Source organism: Haliotis rubra, unplaced genomic scaffold (genome assembly GCF_003918875.1).
Source record: "Haliotis rubra isolate DU_JTF1 unplaced genomic scaffold, ASM391887v1 Scf246, whole genome shotgun sequence".
Taxonomy (NCBI): domain Eukaryota; kingdom Metazoa; phylum Mollusca; class Gastropoda; order Lepetellida; family Haliotidae; genus Haliotis; species Haliotis rubra.
Window position 1 is genome coordinate 638,266 of NW_025766514.1, and position 21,380 is coordinate 659,645.

At 45.3% G+C, this 21,380-nt stretch overlaps 1 protein-coding gene across 1 annotated transcript in view; it reads left to right on the forward strand.

Annotated features, from left to right (window-relative positions):
• Positions 1–21,380, forward strand: part of LOC124279093 (vacuolar protein sorting-associated protein 13C-like) — a 139,069-nt gene that overhangs the window by 42,045 nt on the left and 75,644 nt on the right. The window contains 18 exon segments of the mRNA XM_046714892.1: positions 485–562; positions 1,051–1,171; positions 4,887–4,964; positions 5,259–5,460; positions 5,984–6,042; positions 6,569–6,721; positions 10,013–10,094; positions 10,386–10,473; positions 10,638–10,755; positions 10,985–11,135; positions 11,855–11,941; positions 13,026–13,109; positions 13,243–13,399; positions 15,361–15,399; positions 15,759–15,844; positions 15,938–16,202; positions 19,534–19,650; positions 19,791–19,894. Coding sequence (XP_046570848.1) covers positions 485–562; positions 1,051–1,171; positions 4,887–4,964; positions 5,259–5,460; positions 5,984–6,042; positions 6,569–6,721; positions 10,013–10,094; positions 10,386–10,473; positions 10,638–10,755; positions 10,985–11,135; positions 11,855–11,941; positions 13,026–13,109; positions 13,243–13,399; positions 15,361–15,399; positions 15,759–15,844; positions 15,938–16,202; positions 19,534–19,650; positions 19,791–19,894 — 2,069 coding nt within the window.

Here is a 21,380-nt window from a genome sequence, read left to right on the forward strand (position 1 = left end):
CTTGAAATGTATTGTTGGGGTATATTCAGACAGAGACAGACAGACTTTATTCGTTTATGAGGCCATGAGACCGGGAGGACATGGCAATACACTGTTTTGTGGCGTGATCACCTTATGGTGATACATTTAATATAATCAGTTGCTAAGATTCATAGGTATGTAATTACGTATGGATGAATGAATATACACATTGAATAATAATGTATAGTTAGTGATGTACAAACTTCTTGGGTAGCAATATAGAGGGTAGACAAATACAGAGCATGATCATGTAAGGTATACAAGGTAGTCGCACGGATTAAACTTAGGTCCTACCGATGTTTCTTTGCATAGACATCATATTATGAAACAAGGTTTTAAGATCTTTGTAAATATGCAAAGATGTAGTATTAGATACAAAATGTCACTATAGAAACGATGAAGGCAAAATGAAGAGATATAATTTGAGTTTTTGACAAATCATGGTGATGTTTGTGTATTGCAGAGGAGAAGTTCTATGAGCAGTTCACTCTGGATGAGAAGAACAAGCTGTATGGAGCTATAGGCTATGAGGAGATTGAGTAATCTGTCTATCTTGTCATTCCAGTATACATTGCAGTCATGTGTAACACTGATCAGTTGGTGTGTATGTGTTCAGTAATCTGTCTATCTTGTCATTCCAGTACATTGCAGTCATGTGTACGTGTTCAGTAATCTGTCTATCTTGTCATTCCAGTACATTGCAGTCATGTGTACGTGTTCAGTAATCTGTCTATCTTGTCATTCCAGTACATTGCAGTCATGTGTACGTATGCAGTACCGTGTTCAGTAATCTGTCTATCTTGTCATTCCAGTACATTGCAGTCATGTGTACGTGTTCAGTAATCTGTCTATCTTGTCATTCCAGTACATTGCAGTCATGTGTACGTGTTCAGTAATCTGTCTATCTTGTCATTCCAGTACATTGCAGTCATGTGTACGTGTTCAGTAATCTGTCTATCTTGTCATTCCAGTACATTACATTGCAGTCATGTGTACGTGTTCAGTAATCTGTCTATCTTGTCATTCCAGTACATTGCAGTCATGTGTACGTGTTCAGTAATCTGTCTATCTTGTCATTCCAGTACATTGCAGTCCGACTGGTCACTAAGCTGAACAATGTCTCCGTTTCTCTCAGGGATCCAGGAAAAAAGTAAGTATAGATTTCATTCTTTCTTCACAACAAAGAAGAATTTGTACAGAACCTCCCTGTGTGTAGTACCAACTGTGGGGTGTACAGAACCTCCCTGTGTGTGGTACCTACTGTGGGGTTTACAGAGCCTCCCTGTGTGTGGTACCTACTGCGCGTGGTGGCACGTGGTCTTGTGCTTAAAGCTCAGGTCACAAATCGGTGAAGTTAAGCAGCGTCGAGCTCGGAGAGTCCTTGGATGGGTGACCGTGTTTGGCAGCTTGACTCCTGAGAGTTTCTAGGACTTGAGTCCTGCCCAACAACGAAGCACATGTGACACATGTGGTCTCACCTTAGGCAAGTGAGTTTGTTCAAAATTGTCTCTGTTCACCCAGCAGGAAAATGGGTACCCGGTGGAAAAAAGTCATATGACTAACAGGCAGCTTGGGTTATCCGGGGTAATAATGGCCTTGATGGTTAGCGCTATGAGCATACCTAGTGTGGAGTTTGGCGCTATATAAATGGACACATTATTATTACTGTACAGAGCCTCCCTGTGTGTGTGGTACCTACTGTGGGGTGTACAGAGCCTCCCTGTATGTGGTACCTACTGTACAGAGCCTCCCTGTGTGTGGTACCCACTGTATGGTGTACAGAGCCTCCCTGTGTGTGGTACCTACTGTGTGGTGTACAGAGCCTCCCTGTGTAATTTGCCTACTGTGGGGTGTGCACTCTGTATGTGGTGCAGTACAGCCTGTGTATGGGACCCTACTGTGGTACCTACTGTGGGGTGTACAGAGCCTCCCCTGTGTGTGTGTGGTACCTACTGTGCTGTGTACAGAGCCTCCCTGTATGTGGGTACCTACTGTGGGGTGTACAGAGCCTCCTGTGTGTGTGTGGGTGCACAGAGCTCCCCCTGTGTGAAAATTAACACAGAGCCCTGTGGTACCCCAACAAAAGTGAGCCCTTTTAAAATACTGTGGTGGAAAGGAGCCTCAGTGGGGAAAATGGACAGGAAGATCCTCCTGGGACCCATTGTGAGCTTGTGGAATGGAAAGGGCCGAAGGAGCCGGAACCCGAATCACACCACAGGACCCATCAGACACCCCACACAGAAGGAACGCACAGCCCCAGGAACACAGTGGCACACATGGAGGAATGGACCAAGACCCTGACCGGAGTCCCACCCCACACATAGACATGGACCAACCCCAACAGAAGCCACATGGAGACACAATGGACACACACACGGACACATGGAACACAGCCCCACACACAGTGGAACCCCACAACCCCAGGAAAGCCCAGGACCACAAGCCCTGTATGGAACACAGTGAGCCCTGTGTGTGGAACACAGGAAGGACACACACAGAAGGTGGAAAATATCCCTGTATGGACCCCACTGTGTACAGAGCCCCTGTAACGAACAGGCCCCACGTGAGCCCCAGGAAGGAATGTGAAGGAAACCCCACATGGACCAACCCCACAGAGAATGGACACAACGGACAGCCCCAGCCCCACACAGCCCTGTGTGGCACACACAGCCCCAGGAAAACCCACTGTGTGAACAGAGCCCTGTGTGTGGAGCCCCACAACCCCACAGCCCCTGTGTGGAACCCCACCAGGACACCACACAGATCCTCCTGTGAACACAGAACCCACCCCACAGACCCCACAGCCCTGTGTGGCACCCCACACAGAGCCCCACTGTGTGTGGTATGGACCCAGACCCCACAGCACCACAGCCCCAACGGACACCAACCCCACACAACCCCACAACCGACCCACAACCCCACACACACAGGAAGATCCTGTGGAACACAGAGCCCCAGAATAGCCCTGTGGAGACACAGCAGAGACCGACCACAGCCCCACACAGAGCCCCACAGAGCCCCACATAACACAGGACCACAAATAGATCCCTGTATGGACCCACAGCCCCACAGCACCACAGGATCCTGCACAGAGCCAACCGGACACACAAGAGGCCTGTGGAACACCCCACAGAGCCCAGTGAAACACACAGAGCCAAGGAAGAAATCAGGAAGTGAGCACACAGCCCCTGCACAGGAATGAATGGAATGGACAGAATACTGAATGGAATGGACAGAAGAATGAATGGAAGAGCACAGATCCCCTGTGAAAATGGAATGGAGAGCCCTGTGTGGAATGAATAGGAAGGAAGCCAGGTGGAATGGACAGTGGGGAATGGAATGAAGAGCCCTGGAATGAAGAAAGCCTGGAATGGACAGGGAATGGGTGGAATGGAAGGAATGGAATGGAATAGATCCTCAGGTGTGAGCCCCTGTAGAAATGAGCCCTGTGGAAGGAAGGAATGGCCAGGAGTTTCCCTGTGTGGACAGTGAAAGCTCTGTATGGGGAATGAAGGCCTGGGGGTGTACAGAGCCTCCCTGTATGTGGTACCTACTGTGTGGTGTACAGAGCCTCCCTGTGTGTGGTACCTACTGTGGGGTGTACAGAGCCTCCCTGTGTGTGGTACCTACTGTGGGGTGTACAGAGCCTCCCTGTGTGTGTGTGGTACCTACTGTGTGGTGTACAGAGCCTCCCTGTGTGTGGTACCTACTGTGTGGTGTACAGAGCCTCCCTGTGTGTGGTACCTACTGTGTGGTGTACAGAGCCTCCCTGTGTGTGGTACCTACTGTACAGAGCCTCCCTGTGTGTGGTACCTACTACTGTGTGGTGTACAGAGCCTGCCCCTGTGTGTGGTACCTACTGTGTGTGGTGTACAGAGCCTCCCTGTGTGTGGTACCTACTGTGTGGTGTACAGAGCCTCCCTGTGTGTGGTACCTACTGTGGTGGTGTACAGAGCCTGGTACCCCTGTGTACAGAGTGTGTGTGGTACCTACTGTGTGGTGTACAGAGCCTCCCTGTGTGTGGTACCTACTGTGTGGTGTACAGAGCCTCCCTGTGTGTGGTACCTACTGTGTGGTGTACAGAGCCTCCCTGTGTGTGGTACCTACTGTGGTGGTGTACAGAGCCTCCCTGTGTGTGGTACCTACTGTGTGGTGTACAGAGCCTCCCTGTGTGTGGTACCTACTGTGTGGTGTACAGAGCCTCCCTGTGTGTGGTACCTACTGTGTGGTGTACAGAGCCTCCCTGTGTGTGGTACCTACTGTGTGGTGTACAGAGCCTCCCTGTGTGTGGTACCTACTGTGTGAAGTGTACAGAGCCTCCTGTGTGTGGTACCTACTGTACATGGTCCCTACAGAGCCTACCCCTGTGTGTGGTACCAGAGCCTACTGTGTGGGTGTACAGAGCCTCCCTGTGTGTGGTACCTACTGTGGTGTACAGAGCCTCCCCTGTGTGGTACCTACTGTGTGGTGTACAGAGCCTCCCTGTGTGTGGTACCTACTGTGTGGTGTACAGAGCCTCCCTGTGTGTGGTACCTACTGTGTGGTGTACAGAGCCTCCCTGTGTGTGGTACCTACTGTGTGGTGTACAGAGCCTCCCTGTGTGTGGTACCTACTGTGTGGTGTACAGAGCCTCCCTAGCCTCCCTGTGTGGTACCTACTGTGTGGTGTACAGAGCCTCCCTGTATGTGGTACCTTCTGTACAGAGCCCCCTGTGTGTGGTACCTACTGTGTGGTGTACAGAGCCTCCCTGTGTGTTGAACAGATTCTGATGTGTAGAGGGACTTGTGGTGTATGGTACCTACTGTGCGATGTACAGCCTCCCAATGTGTGGTGTCTACTGTTTAATATACACAATGTTCTTCCAGAGACCCCCAGTTGCTGCGGCTACAGCTCAAGGATGTGTTCACATCAGTAGGGCAACGACCAGCAGCTAGTGCTGTAAGGTAAATATATCGCTGGAATCAACAGTTCACAGAGTAGGACATTCCTGTTACTTGTAGTATTAGTGCTAGTAGTGGTACTGTCCACTGGAGAAGGTTTTGACATGAGGAAGCAACCTCCATCAACTGTAGGTAGACTTCTGTTACCGTGGTGTCACGAGGCTGGCCTTGTGATACAGGGTGTGTTGTGGGATGTTTCAGTGTGGAAGCAACCTCCATCAACTGTAGGTAGACTTCTGTGACCGTGGTGTCACCAGGCTGGCCTTGTGATACAGGGTGTGTTGTGGGATGTTTCAGTGTGGAAGCCAAGATAGACCGACTGAGTGTGTTTGGAACCCCCCAGAACAACGCCACGCCTAAGATGGTTACATCTCTCGTACAGGATGCTGATCAAGTGTACTCTCTCCTCTCCATCAACCTGGAGACCAACCCTCTGGACGGTCTGGCTGACACCCGGGTTAAAGTGTCTTCCAGACCTCTAGAGATAGCATACGATGCTGTGAGTACTTGTCCCTTCCCATTATCACAAGTTTCAGTAGATAGATTTATTCATCACTATTGTATAGATGAGAAACAGATTTCAGTTATGATAAGACACAAGTTCATTTGTCCCATTTTGATGCTGACAAGTATGTTTGATGGCTGCCACAGGGGTGTCCACTGTTCGTGGTGTGTGTACATGCAGTGTGTGATGTAGCCAGTCGGGCCAGTATATCTCCACAGTCACTGGCCCCACTGGCTAGTGAATTTTCATGGGGTCATTTTGTAAATATATCACTCTCTCTGACTTGTTAAGTTATAATACACTTTTAAATCATGCAAGATTATGATCTTATAGAAATGCTCATCATATTAGCAGCTTACCTTTGTGGAATCTTTTGCTTAGTTTCTGCATTCAAATTTCGGGCTAGTGAATTATTTTGTGGGCTAGTAACTTTCAGGCATAACTAGCCTGACTGGCTAGCAAAATTTGGATACTATTTTGCACAATGTCTACATGCTCTATGTATTGATGGTTACAGATTACTGTGAATCAGCTCGGCGACTTTTTTAAGCCTCCCAAGTCTGTGCAGTTGAAGCAGTAAGTGTTCATGTCCCCTTCTCCTAGATCTCTAGTTTTAGTTCACATTGGTAAAGTTCACAGAGAAAGCAAACATAGTGTAGTATTAGGTCTTGGAAATATACTCTGCAAAAGAAATGATAGAGAAATGGGCCAAACAAACAGGGTATCAACTAAGTCCGTGAGCCTGGCAAGCTAGTCAATTAACCTGCCTCACGCAACAAACAGGGTATCAACTAAGTCCGTGAGCCTGGCAAGCTAGTCCATTGACCTGCCTCACGCAACAAACAGGGTATTGGCAAGCTAGTCCATTGACCTGCCTCACGCAACAAACAGGGTATCAACTAAGTCCGTGAGCCTGGCAAGCTAGTCCATTAACCTGCCTCACACAGCAGGCATAGCTACATATGTGCACATTGCCTGAGTCCAAGGTGTAGGATTATTAAAGAGAAATGTGGAGCAGTGAATACTGGACTAATCTGTCAGCTGTCGGGATGACACATTAAGCACCAGCCCCAAATCTTTTCATGACATGGCATTTTTTCAGACTCTCTCAAGCGGCTATGGCGAAGTTTGATGAAGTTAAAGAGCAGTCGGCAACAGGCCTACAGCACTCGATAGAACAACACAAGTACACTGAAATCAGTGTAGATCTCATGTCCTCGTACGTCCTGGTGCCAGAGGGAGGTCTCATGAAGAAGTAAGTATAACCTGGTTTAGCTACAGTGTCAGTATATCTGGTATAGCACTGCCAAGTATAACCTGGTTTAGCTGTAGTGTCAGTATATCCTGGTATAGCACTGCCAAGTATATCCTGGTTTAGCAACAGTGTCAGTATATACTGGTATAGCAGTAGTGGTATATCCTGGTATAGCACTGCCAAGTATAACCTGGTTTAGCTGTGGTGTCAGTATATCCTGGTATAGCACTGACAAGTATATCCTGGTTTAGCTGTAGTGTCAGTATATCCTGGTATAGCACTGACAAGTATATCCTGGTTTAGCTGTAGTGTCAGTATATCCTGGTATAGCCCTGCCAAGTATAACCTGGTTTAGCTGTAGTGTCAGTATATCCTGGTATAGCACTGCCAAGTATATCCTGGTATAGCCCTGCCAAGTATATCCTGGTAGTGTAGTATATCCTGGTATAGCACTGCCAAGTATATCCTGGTTTAGCAACAGTGTCAGTATATCCTGGTATAGCACTGCCAAGTATATCCTGGTTTAGCTGTAGTGTCAGTATATCCTGGTATAGCACTGACAAGTGTATCCTGGTTTAGCTGTAGTGTCAGTATATCCTGGTATAGCACTGCCAAGTATATCCTGGTTTAGCTGTAGTGTCAGTATATCCTGGTATAGCCCTGCCAAGTATAACCTGGTTTAGCTGTAGTGTCAGTATATCCTGGTATAGCACTGCCAAGTATATCCTGGTATAGCACTGCCAAGTATATCCTGGTATAGCACTGACAAGTGTATCCTGGTTTAGCTGTAGTGTCAGTATATCCTGGTATAGCACTGACAAGTATAACCTGGTTTAGCTGTAGTGTCAGTATATCCTGGTAAAGCACTGCCAAGTGTATCCTGGTTTAGCTGTAGTGTCAGTATATCCTGGTATAGCACTGCCAAGTGTATCCTGGTTTAGCTGTACTGTCAGTATATCCTGGTATAGCACTGCCAAGTGTATCCTGGTTTAGCTGTAGTGTCAGTATATCCTGGTATAGCACTGACAAGTATATCCTGGTTTAGCAACAGTGTCAGTATATCCTGGTATAGCACTGACAAGTATATCCTGGTTTAGCTGTACTGTCAGTATATCCTGGTATAGCACTGACAAGTGTATCCTGGTATAGCACTGACAAGTGTATCCTGGTTTAGCTGTACTGTCAGTATATCCTGGTATAGCACTGACAAGTATATCCTGGTATAGCACTGCCAAGTGTATCCTGGTTTAGCAACAGTGTCAGTATATCCTGGTATAGCACTGCCAAGTGTATCCTGGTTTAGCTGTAGTGTCAGTATATCCTGGTATAGCACTGCCAAGTATATCCTGGTTTAGAAACAGTGTCAGTATATCCTGGTATAGCACTGCCAAGTATGTCCTGGTTTAGCAACAGTGTCAGTATATCCTGGTATAGCACTGCCAAGTATAACCTGGTTTAGCTGTAGTGTCAGTATATCCTGGTATAGCACTGCCAAGTATATCCTGGTTTAGCTGTAGTGTCAGTATATCCTGGTATAGCACTGACAAGTATATCCTGGTATAGCACTGCCAAGTATATCCTGGTTTAGCAACAGTGTCAGTATATCCTGGTATAGCACTGACAAGTATATCCTGGTTTAGCTGTACTGTCAGTATATCCTGGTATAGCACTGACAAGTGTATCCTGGTATAGCACTGACAAGTGTATCCTGGTTTAGCTGTACTGTCAGTATATCCTGGTATAGCACTGACAAGTATATCCTGGTATAGCACTGCCAAGTGTATCCTGGTTTAGCAACAGTGTCAGTATATCCTGGTATAGCACTGCCAAGTGTATCCTGGTTTAGCTGTAGTGTCAGTATATCCTGGTATAGCACTGCCAAGTATATCCTGGTTTAGAAACAGTGTCAGTATATCCTGGTATAGCACTGCCAAGTATGTCCTGGTTTAGCAACAGTGTCAGTATATCCTGGTATAGCACTGCCAAGTATAACCTGGTTTAGCTGTAGTGTCAGTATATCCTGGTATAGCACTGCCAAGTATATCCTGGTTTAGCTGTAGTGTCAGTATATCCTGGTATAGCACTGACAAGTATATCCTGGTTTAGCTGTAGTGTCAGTATATCCTGGTATAGCACTGCCAAGTATATCCTGGTTTAGCTGTAGTGTCAGTATATCCTGGTATAGCACTGCGAAGTATATCCTGGTTTAGCTGTAGTGTCAGTATATCCTGGTATAGCCCTGCCAAGTATATCCTAGTATAGCACTGTCAAGTATATCCTGGTTTAGCCCTGCCAAGTATAACCTGGTTTAGCTGTAGTGTCAGTATATCCTGGTATAGCTCTGCCAAGTATATCCTGGTATAGCACTGCCAAGTATATCCTGGTTTAGCCCTGCCAAGTATAACCTGGTTTAGCTGTAGTGTCAGTATATCCTGGTATAGCACTGCCAAGTATATCCTGGTTTAGCTGTAGTGTCAGTATATCCTGGTATAGCCCTGCCAAGTATATCATGGTTTAGCTGTAATGTCAGTATATACTGGTATTACCCTGCCAAGTATATCCTGGTATAGTCCTGCCAAGTATATCCTGGTTTAGCTGTGGTGTCAGTATATCCTGGTATAACCCTGCCAAGTATATCCTGGTTTAGCTCTAGTGTCAGTATATCCTGGTATAGCACTGACAAGTATATCCTGGTATAGCCCTGCCAAGTATTACCTGGTTTAGCTCTAGTGTCAGTATATCCTGGTATAGCACTGCCAAGTATATCCTGGTCTAGCTGTAGTGTCAGTTTATCCTGGTATAGCACTGCCATGTGTATCCTGGTATAGCACTGCCAAGTATATCCTGGTATAGCACTGCGAAGTATATCCTAGTATAGCACTTCCAAGTATATCCTGCTATAGCACTGTCAAGTATATCCTGGTATAGCACTGCCAAGTATATTCTGGTGTAGCTCTGCCAAGTATATCCTGGTATAGCACTGCCAAGTATATCCTGGTATAGCTCTGCCAAGTATATCCTGGTACAGCTCTGCCATGTATATCCTGGTTTAGCTGTAGTGTCAGTATATCCTGGTGTAGCACTGCCAAGTATATCCTGGTTTAGCTCTGCCAATTATATCCTGGTATAGCTCTGCCAAGTATATCCTGGTATAGACTGCCAAGTATATCCTGGTATAGCACTGCCAAGTATATCCTGTAAGCACTGTAATATAAGTATGGCCTGTTATAGCAGTAGATGAAATATGTGTACATACCCTGTTGAAGATGTAATCTTTATTCCAATTTGCAGAGGTGTGAAAATGCTTCTTCTCGACCTCGGTAGCCTCAAGGTTTCAAGTGAGAAGAACCAGTCTCAGCAGATCAAGGGCAAGGTCAGTATCAACAAGGGCAAAGTCAGTATTATTAGCCCAGGAGAAATTATTTTTAATGAAAGTATTTTGCTGTTGTACATGGCTTCTCGCAGTGTAAATGTTCTGTTGAGTGATGACATTCTATAATTGCCTTGATTTGCCTTCAGGGTGTGGAAACCTACCAGTAGGGTGTGGTGACAGAGCTGTAGGAATTCAAGTGACAAAATTTGTAACCACAGTCCCAGTTGTGTTGTCTGACAGACATCATTGGACCAGTGTAACCATGGTAACAGTTATTTGTTGTGTTGTCAGATGGACAGTCTGGAGGAGGTGATGGCCAGAGCATATGACAAGTTCAACATTCAGCTTGCCCGTCTACAGCTGCTGTTCATTCATCCAGGTACATGTTAGAAACTTTATCTTAGGGAGGGGTGTTGGTTCATCTGACACTGTTTATGCTCATGACACAGTGACACAGTGTCGGTGTCTCTGATGAGTATGTGTTTGTGTTGTTGGTGGTGAGTGTTTGTTGTTGGTGGTGAGTGTTTGTTGTTTTCGTGGCAGGTGAGGACTGGCACAAGGCCCGCTGGGTGGGACAGTCAGACATGCACATCCTCCGACCCATATCCATCAACATCAACCTGCAGAAGTGTATGTTCGACAAGGACCATAGGATGGCTAAGTATGTTAATTTTGTCTTGTCTACACCAGGATGGCTAAGTATGTTAACTTTGTCTACCCCAGGATGTCTAAGTATGTTAACCTTGTCTACCCTGGGATGGCTAAATATGTTAACTTTGTCTTGTCTACCTCAGGATGGCTAAGTATGTTAACTTTGTCTACCCCGGTACCTGTACTTGACTGTCACGTACCTGCAGTGCTTGTGCATGTAATGCTGCTATGTGTTGCAGGATGAAGGTGGCTGGTGAGTTACCTCTGCTGGGTTTGAGCATCTCCGACTACCGACTGCAGGAGATTATGGCCCTCACAGAGAGCATCCCCACCCCAGGCGGAGGAGCAGGAGAAGAGGAACCTCCAGATGAAGTAGAAGACCTGTTCAAGGTGAAGTTTCAACAAGTCTGAGACAGAAATCATAATTTGTAATGAGTTTTTTCAAGTTGAACAGCTAAATGCACTTGTTGAAATGTAATATGTTGTTTTATTACTCGTCTGTGTAAGATACTGCAGTGTAATATTTATACGGCAATATTACACTAGTGTAATACCGCTAGACGTATGACATCATAATGGTTTACAGTTTTGATGTCACAATGCTTATACCTCTGTCTCAATGGTATTAGACCTTGTGTGACTTGCTGAAAGCTGAGTGTAACCACACTGTAGGAAGTTTCTATCAATTTATATTGGAGAGTAATAAACAGAATGCTAAACTCGCTTCCGTGAAATACCATTTTATGAAACTCGTGAAAGAGTTAGTATCAAACTTGGTTTCACTCGTTCAAGGTGACCTGTTCAGTGTTGTCAATGTCATAATTGAATCTGTTAGATTTTGAAATTAGTAAATATACCTGTGAGGTCATATAGCTTGAATTACTTTAAGTAAGCTCTGTACATAGATGCTCACTTTCTTCATGATCTATAACCAAATATGTGGGAGTGATTCTTTATTGTTACATGGCTGTTAATAACAAGGCACTATAGTTAAGTTCATGTAGATACATGGAGTTGATCACTCTCTCCTTCCTTTTGTTTTAGTGTTGGTGTGTGTGTGTTAGGGTGTTGGTGTGTGTGTGTGTTAGAGTGTTGGTGTCGTGTTTCAGGGTCCCAGCACAATGGTGTCAGTGGCAGGGGACGAGGGAGCCCTACTCAACAAAGTCTCCAAAATACAGGTGCAACAAGGGGACAAGGTGAGTGGAGTCGTTATGGTCCTTGATTTGTCATATCTGTTCCTGTGCTTGTGGGACTTGTGAGATTATTTCAACTATCTACATCTCATAAAATGAAGATTCAACTGATATATACTGTTGAGAGCAACTTGTGTACTCCTGTCATTGTCATGAAGGTCAAAGCAGTGTTTAAACCTCCCAAAATCCCAAGCCAGACAACCGGACTGGTAACTTAAAAAAATTACCAGTCCGGATACAAACTTGCCGTCCGGTTTTCAACAATGAAAAACAAATCAGGTTTCTGAATACTTTACTGTTTGTAAGCATCGCAATGAACAACATAGCACTAACAGGCAATGCACTGAGTTTAGGTAAACTGAAAGTACGTGTTGTGATTGGTTATTGTAAAATGAACTGTCCGATCGTTAATAGTTTAACATAATTATCATAATACCTTAAACACCTCAAACTGACGACAAGAGAACCTGTCTGATGTTATGAAATATTTACTGTTAGGCACCGGACAGGCTACTTTTGAAATTTGACCGTCCGAGATGAAAATAGACCGTTCCGGACGGTCGGGCAGGCGGGAATTTTAATTGCTGGGTCAAAGTCTTCAGCAACCCTTGCTTATGGTATTGACCTATTACTATTGGGGTCGGGTGGTCAACTTCATTGACTTGGTTGATGCATGTTATCCCACTTCCCTACCGATTCTCACAGACCTGTGAATATCCGGGTTAGAATTGATCTTCAGCAACCCATGCTTGTCATAAGAGGCGACTAACGGGATTGGGTGGTCAGGCTCGCTGACTTGGTTGGTTGACACATGTCATCGCATCAGGAATTGTGTAGATCGATGCTCATGCTGTTGATCACTGGATTGTCAGATGCAGACTCGATTATTTGTAGACCGCCGTCATATAGGTGGAATATTGTTGAGTGCGGCGTAAAGCTAAACTCACTCACTCACTCCTGATGCTCACAATGCCATAAAGCTGGAATATTTCTGAGTGCAGCATTAAACAACAAACAAACAAACAACAAAAGCTTTCACTCTGTCTTGTCCCTGACTCCTGTCTAATGTCCCTTTGTTTGTGTGCAGCCTGCAGAGAAGGCGCTACAGAGGACAACCTCCCAGGAATTCGTCAACGCGACGGACATGGAACTCAAGTTTGAAATCAAGGAGGTAGGCGACTGCAGCAGGGTCATGTCACAGACAGTATTCGTTTTCAGCTTTGTAGTGAAATAATGGTATGAATCTATTTATGTTTTGACTGTGTGGACAAATCCTGTCTTGACATGTGATGTCACTGTTGCAGATTGTGATCAACGTGTCACAGAAGGAAGGGCCGACTGAGGTGCCACTTCTGAAACTGGTGATTGAGTCGGTGGGCACCCAGGTGAAGATGAGGACGTTTGACATGGTAGTGGAGGCCTATGTGGGCTGCCTCTACCTGCAACACCTCAAGTTCCAAGGTTAGTAACATTCTTAATGGAACAGGTATGTTGAAAGCACTGATTTCCAATAATATGGTGATGAACCTTTCAAAATTGTTATTAAGTCATTTCCATGACAACAGTGTCATCATTTGAAACACATGTGTTCAGTATCTATTGCATGATGAATGTGTATGTGGAACACTACAACTGGGTGTATTGATCCAGTGGAAGATGGGGATCCCAATGATCCTAATCTTTTAGATATCTGCTGTAAACTGATATGGTACCCTGTGTTGGTCCTACTTTGAGAGATTCCCCCAGGTATCTTGTACAACTGTGTTGGTCCTACTTTGAGAGATTCCCCCAGGTATCTTGTACAACTGTATGGATCCTACTTTGAGAGATTCCCCCAGGTATCTTGTACAACTGTATGGATCCTACTTTGAGAGATTCCCCCAGGTATCTTGTATGGATCCTACTTTAGATTCCCTACTTGTACAAAGAGATTCTACTTTGAGGGATTCCCAGGTATCTTGTACAACTGTATGGATCCTACTTTGAGAGATTCCCCCAGGTATCTTGTACAACTGTATAGATCCTACTTTGAGAGATTCCCCCAGGTATCTTGTACAACTGTATGGATCCTACTTTGAGAGATTCCCCCAGGTATCTTGTACAACTATATGGATCCTACTTTGAGAGATTCCCCCAGGTATCTTGTACAACTGTATGGATCCTACTTTGAGAGATTCCCCCAGGTATCTTGTACAACTGTATGGATCCTACTTTGAGAGATTCCCCCAGGTATCTTGTACAACTGTATGGATCCTACTTTGAGAGATTCCCCCAGGTATCTTGTACAACTGTATGGATCCTACTTTGAGAGATTCCCCCAGGTATCTTGTACAACTGTATGGATCCTACTTTGAGAGATTCCCCCAGGTATCTTGTACAACTATATGGATCCTACTTTGAGAGATTCCCCAGGTATCTTGTACAACTGTATGGATCCTACTTTGAGAGATTCCCCAGGTATCTTGTACAACTGTATAGATCCTACTTTGAGAGATTCCCCAGGTATCTTGTACAACTGTATGGATCCTACTTTGAGAGATTCCCCAGGTATCTTGTACAACTGTATGGATCCTACTTTGAGAGATTCCCCAGGTATCTTGTACAACTGTATGGATCCTACTTTGAGAGATTGCCCCAGGTATCTTGTACAACTGTATGGATCCTCTACTTTGAGAGATTCCCCAGGTATCTTGTACAACTGTATGGATCCTACTTTGAGAGATTCCCCAGGTATCTTGTACAACTGTATGGATCCTACTTTGAGAGATTCCCAGGTATCTTGTACAACTGTATGGATCCTACTTTGAGAGATTCCCCAGGTATCTTGTACAACTGTATGGATCCTACTTTGAGAGATTCCCCAGGTATCTTGTACAACTGTATGGATTCTACTTTGAGAGATTCCCCAGGTATCTTGTACAACTGTATGGATCCTACTTTGAGAGATTCCCAGGTATCTTGTAGATCCTACTTTATCCCAGGTATCCTGTACAACTGTATGGATCCTACTTTGAGAGATTCCCCCAGGTATCTTGTACAACTATATGGATCCTACTTTGAGAGATTCCCCCAGGTATCTTGTACAACTATATAGATCCTACTTTGAGAGATTCCCCCAGGTATCTTGTACAACTATATGGATCCTACTTTGAGAGATTCCCCCAGGTATCTTGTACAACTGTATGGATCCTACTTTGAGAGATTCCCAGGTATCTTTGTGGATCCTACTTTGAGAGATTCCCCAGGTATCTTGTACAACTATATGGATCCTACTTTGAGAGATTCCCCCAGGTATCTTGTACAACTATATGGATCCTACTTTGAGAGATTCCCCCAGGTATCTTGTACAACTGTATGGATCCTATTTTGAGAGATTCCCCCAGGTATGATGAATGATGGCTATTATTCTTGACATGTTGCAGCCTCTGACACCATGGCCCAACAACTTGCTAAAGTCCGAGGTGAGCCACTAAATGACTCTTCTTTCCGTAATGCCAACCTGTTTGAAATAACACCCAAGTGTCACATTTAAACGATTTCTGGTTTCATTATATCTTTACTGTGGATTTTGTCTTCTTGTTTCGAGCAGTTGAAATTTCCTGAACTAATGTTTCTACTTTGCATTGCTAACATTTGACCTTCTCTGTTGTCCCTTGGTAATATGGGTATAACTTGATTGGTTTGTCAATTCATTGTGAACTGAGTGGTCAAGTGACAAGGGTTATGGCTGGTGGCCATGCATTGTTTGTGGCTGACAGTGAGACTTTGATGTGATGTAGATCAGATGTCAACTTGTATTATATGTTTGTCTGTGTTCTAGCGGTCAACGATGGCTCACTCATCAACATCATCAACACACCGAGCGACCCCAGCATCGGAAAGCTGCTCATGGTACAGTACGTCAAGGTGAGGTTTGAGTCACTGTTGTTGATGTTCAGTGTACGTTACCATGTAACATGTGTTCATAGACTTCAACAAGCATCTATTGTGTGTATGTAGGCCAACAAGGAGGGACCTGAGTTCCTGACAACGTACAAGAACACAGAACAGGCCATCACAGTTGTCTTCTCCGGCCTTGAGCTGCTGCTGCATCAGGGAGCCATTATCAGTCTCCTTGAGTTCGCACAAAAACTCCAGCCACCATCCTCCACTCCAAGCCAGAAGGAGAAGGAGAAGAAGGAACAGGAGAAGAAAGAACAGGAGAAGAAGGAACAGGAGAAGAAAGAACAGGAGAAGACCAAGGAAAAGAAGCCCCCAAGAAAAAGTAAGTGCGAGCACTATCAGTTTGTCATCAGCTGCTGCCTCAAGGATACATGTGGGACCAGCGAGGACCAGGATCCAGCTGGCCGCTGCAGTGTCGGATATATGCATCTTGTACATTCATGTATCGGCAGGACAAGAGGGTACAAGGGTGGGGGCGCAGGGAGAAATTCCCACAGCAAATGAGCTGGGCTCCTCAAACTGTCAGTAGGGAATGTTTACCATGGCCTTGTTACAATTGATCCGTGAAGATCTGGGTTAGAATCTATCTTCAGTAACCCATGCTTCGTAAAAGGCCACTAACGGGATCGGATGTTTTGCTCACTGACTTTGTTGACACATGTCATCGTATCCCATAGGCGTAGATTGATGCTAATGCTGTTGATCCCTGGATTGTCAGGGCAAGCCAGGCTGTGTTTGTTTCTGCTGATGTCAGTGTTCTGTTACAGAGAAGGGCAAGCCAGGCTGTGTTTGTTTCTTCTGATGCCAGTGTTCTGTTATAGAGAAAGGCAAGCCAGGCTGTGTTTGTTTCTGCTGATGTCAGTGTTCTGTTACAGAGAAGGGCAAGCCAGGCAGTGTTTGTTTCTTCTGATGTCAGTGTTCTGTTACAGAGAAGGGCAAGCCAGGCTGTGTTTGTTTCTTCTGATGTCAGTGTTCTGTTACAGAGAAAGGCAAGCCAGGCTGTGTTTGTTTCTTCTGATGTCAGTGTTCTGTTACAGAGAAGGGCAAGCCAGGCAGTGTTTGTTTCTGCTGATGTCAGTGTTCTGTTACAGAGAAAGGCAATCCAGGCAGTGTTTGTTTCTTCTGATGTCAGTGTTCTGTTAGAGAAAGGCAAGCCAGGCAGTGTTTGTTTCTGCTGATGTCAGTGTTCTGTTACAGAGAAGGGCAAGCCAGGCAGTGTTTGTTTCTTCTGATGTCAGTGTTCTGTTATAGAGAAGGGCAAGCCAGGCTGTGTTTGTTTCTTCTGATGTCAGTGTTCTGTTACAGAGAAAGGCAAGGCAATCCAGGCAGTGTTTGTTTCTTCTGATGTCAGTGTTCTGTTACAGAGAAGGGCAATCCAGGCTGTGTTTGTTTCTTCTGATGTCAGTGTTCTGTTATAGAGAAAGGCAAGCCAGGCTGTGTTTGTTTCTGCTGATGTCAGTGTTCTGTTATAGAGGAGGGCAAGCCAGGCAGTGTTTGTTTCTTCTGATGTCAGTGTTCTGTTACAGAGAAGGGCAAGCCAGGCTGTGTTTGTTTCTTCTGATGTCAGTGTTTTTTTACAGAGAAGGGCAAGCCAGGCAGTGTTTGTTTCTTCTGATGTCAGTGTTCTGTTATAGAGAAAGGCAAGCCAGGCTGTGTTTGTTTCTTCTGATGTCAGTGTTCTGTTACAGAGAAAGGCAAGGCAATCCAGGCAGTGTTTGTTTCTTCTGATGTCAGTGTTCTGTTACAGAGAAGGGCAATCCAGGCTGTGTTTGTTTCTTCTGATGTCAGTGTTCTGTTACAGAGAAAGGCAAGCCAGGCTGTGTTTGTTTCTTCTGATGTCAGTGTTCTGTTACAGAGAAAGGCAAGCCAGGCTGTGTTTGTTTCTTCTGATGTCAGTGTTCTGTTACAGAGAAGGGCAAGCCAGGCAGTGTTTGTTTCTTCTGATGTCAGTGTTCTGTTACAGAGAAAAGCAAGGCAATCCAGGCAGTGTTTGTTTCTGCTGATGTCAGTGTTCTGTTACAGAGAAAGGCAATCCAGGCTGTGTTTGTTTCTTCTGATGTCAGTGTTCTGTTATAGAGAAAGGCAAGCCAGGCTGTGTTTGTTTCTGCTGATGTCAGTGTTCTGTTATAGAGAAGGGCAAGCCAGGCAGTGTTTGTTTCTTCTGATGTCAGTGTTCTGTTACAGAGAAGGGCAAGCCAGGCTGTGTTTGTTTCTTCTGATGTCAGTGTTTTTTTACAGAGAAGGGCAAGCCAGGCAGTGTTTGTTTCTTCTGATGTCAGTGTTCTGTTATAGAGAAAGGCAAGCCAGGCTGTGTTTGTTTCTTCTGATGTCAGTGTTCTGTTACAGAGAAAGGCAAGGCAATCCAGGCAGTGTTTGTTTCTTCTGATGTCAGTGTTCTGTTACAGAGAAGGGCAAGCCAGGCTGTGTTTGTTTCTTCTGATGTCAGTGTTCTGTTATAGAGAAGGGCAAGCCAGGCTGTGTTTGTTTCTTCTGATGTCAGTGTTCTGTTATAGAGAAAGGCAAGCCAGGCTGTGTTTGTTTCTTCTGATGTCAGTGTTCTGTTATAGAGAAAGGCAAGCCAGGCAGTGTTTGTTTCTGCTGATGTCAGTGTTCTGTTACAGAGAAAGGCAAGCCAGGCAGTGTTTGTTTCTTCTGATGTCAGTGTTCTGTTATAGAGAAAGGCAAGCCAGGCAGTGTTTGTTTCTGCTGATGTCAGTGTTCTGTTACAGAGAAGGGCAAGCCAGACAGTGTTTGTTTCTTCTGATGTCAGTGTTCTGTTATAGAGAAAGGCAATCCAGGCTGTGTTTGTTTCTTCTGATGTCAGTGTTCTGTTACAGAGAAAGGCAAGCCAGGCTGTGTTTGTTTCTGCTGATGTCAGTGTTCTGTTATAGAGAAGGGCAAGCCAGGCTGTGTTTGTTTCTTCTGATGTCAGTGTTCTGTTACAGAGAAAGGCAAGTCAGGCTGTGTTTGTTTCTGCTGATGTCAGTGTTCTGTTATAGAGAAAGGCAAGCCAGGCAGTGTTTGTTTCTTCTGATGTCAGTGTTCTGTTACAGAGAAGGGCAAGCCAGGCAGTGTTTGTTTCTTCAGATGTCAGTGTTCTGTTACAGAGAAAGGCAAGCCAGGCTGTGTTTGTTTCTTCTGATGTCAGTGTTCTGTTACAGAGAAAGGCAAGGCAATCCAGGCAGTGTTTGTTTCTTCTGATGTCAGTGTTCTGTTATAGAGAAGGGCAAGCCAGGCTGTGTTTGTTTCTTCTGATGTCAGTGTTCTGTTACAGAGAAGGGCAAGCCAGGCTGTGTTTGTTTCTGCTGATGTCAGTGTTCTGTTACAGAGAAGGGCAAGCCAGGCAGTGTTTGTTTCTTCTGATGTCAGTGTTCTGTTATAGAGAAGGGCAAGCCAGGCTGTGTTTGTTTCTTCTGATGTCAGTGTTCTGTTATAGAGAAAGGCAAGCCAGGCAGTGTTTGTTTCTGCTGATGTCAGTGTTCTGTTACAGAGAAAGGCAAGCCAGACAGTGTTTGTTTCTGCTGATGTCAGTGTTCTGTTATAGAGAAGGGCAAGCCAGGCTGTGTTTGTTTCTTCTGATGCCAGTGTTCTGTTATAGAGAAAAGGCAAGCCAGGCTGTGTTTGTTTCTGCTGATGTCAGTGTTCTGTTACAGAGAAGGGCAAGCCAGAAGATCCAAACACGATTGACATCCTGGTCAATGCTGAGATGAAATCATTTGCTGTTGCCATCTCATCAGATGAGAAGCTTCTAACAGACATCAAGATCAAAGGTATGTTGAGCATGTTGAATGAGATTTTGCCCTGAATGATTAATGTAAGAAGTGGAGATGACAACATCACCTTGCTCTCTACCTGTACAACACTGTCCATCTCACCATCACCTCACTCATGTGTTGTGCTTTTGTTGCAGGTATTGATGCCAAGGTTGCAGTACAGAAAGCTCAAACCACTGTGGCAGCAGTGCTGAAGGACATGACGATCTATGACCCTACACCTGACACGCTGTACCCTAAGGTTAGTCATGACAATCTATGACCCTACCCCTGACATGCTGTACCCTAAGGTTAGTCATGACGATCTATGACCCTACACCAGACACGCTGTACCCTAAGGTTAGTCATGACTATCTGACATGCTGTACCCTAAGGTTAGTCATGACGATCTATGACCCTACACCTGACACGCTGTACCCTAAGGTTAGTCATGACGATCTATGACCCTACACCTGACACGCTGTACCCTAAGGTTAGTCATGACGATCTATGACCCTACACCTGACACGCTGTACCCTAAGGTTAGTCATGACGATCTATGACCCTACACCTGACACGCTGTACCCTAAGGTTAGTCATGACGATCTATGACCCTACACCTGACACGCTGTACCCTAAGGTTAGTCATGACGATCTATGACCCTACACCTGACACGCTGTACCCTAAGGTTAGTCATGACGATCTATGACCCTACACCTGACACGCTGTACCCTAAGGTTAGTCATGACGATCTATGACCCTACACCTGACACGCTGTACCCTAAGGTTAGTCATGACGATCTACATGACCCTACACTAAGGTTAGACTATGACCCTACACCTGACCCTGTACCCTAAGGTTAGTCATGACGATCTATGACCCTACACCTGACACGCTGTACCCTAAGGTTAGTCATGACGATCTATGACCCTACACCTGACATGCTGTACCCTAAGGTTAGTCATGACGATCTATGACCCTACACCTGACACGCTGTACCCTAAGGTTAGTCATGACGATCTATGACCCTAGCTGTACCCTAAGGTTAGTCATGACGATCTATGACCCTACACCAGACACGCTGTACCCTAAGGTTAGTCATGACGATCTATGACCCTACACCTGATACACTGTACCCTAAGGTTAGTCATGACGATCTATGACCCTACACCTGACACGCTGTACCCTAAGGTTAGTCATGACGATCTATGACCCTACACCTGACACGCTGTACCCTAAGGTTAGTCATGACGATCTATGACCCTACACCTGACACGCTGTACCCTAAGGTTAGTCATGACGATCTATGACCCTACACCTGACACGCTGTACCCTAAGGTTAGTCATGACGATCTATGACCCTACACCTGACACGCTGTACCCTAAGGTTAGTCATGACGATCTATGACCCTACACCTGACACGCTGTACCCTAAGGTTAGTCATGACGATCTATGACCCTACACCTGACACGCTGTACCCTAAGGTTAGTCATGACGATCTATGACCCTACACCTGACACGCTGTACCCTAAGGTTAGTCATGACGATCTATGACCCTACACCTAAGGTTAGTCATGACACGCTGTACCCTAAGGTTAGTCATGACGATCTATGACCCTACACCTGATACACTGTACCCTAAGGTTAGTCTGCTGGTCGACACACCTGTTTCTTACCATCCTAATGAACACCAAATAAAAACACTGAACCTGTGAAAATGAAGTGTCTGCAGGTTGTCATGGAGA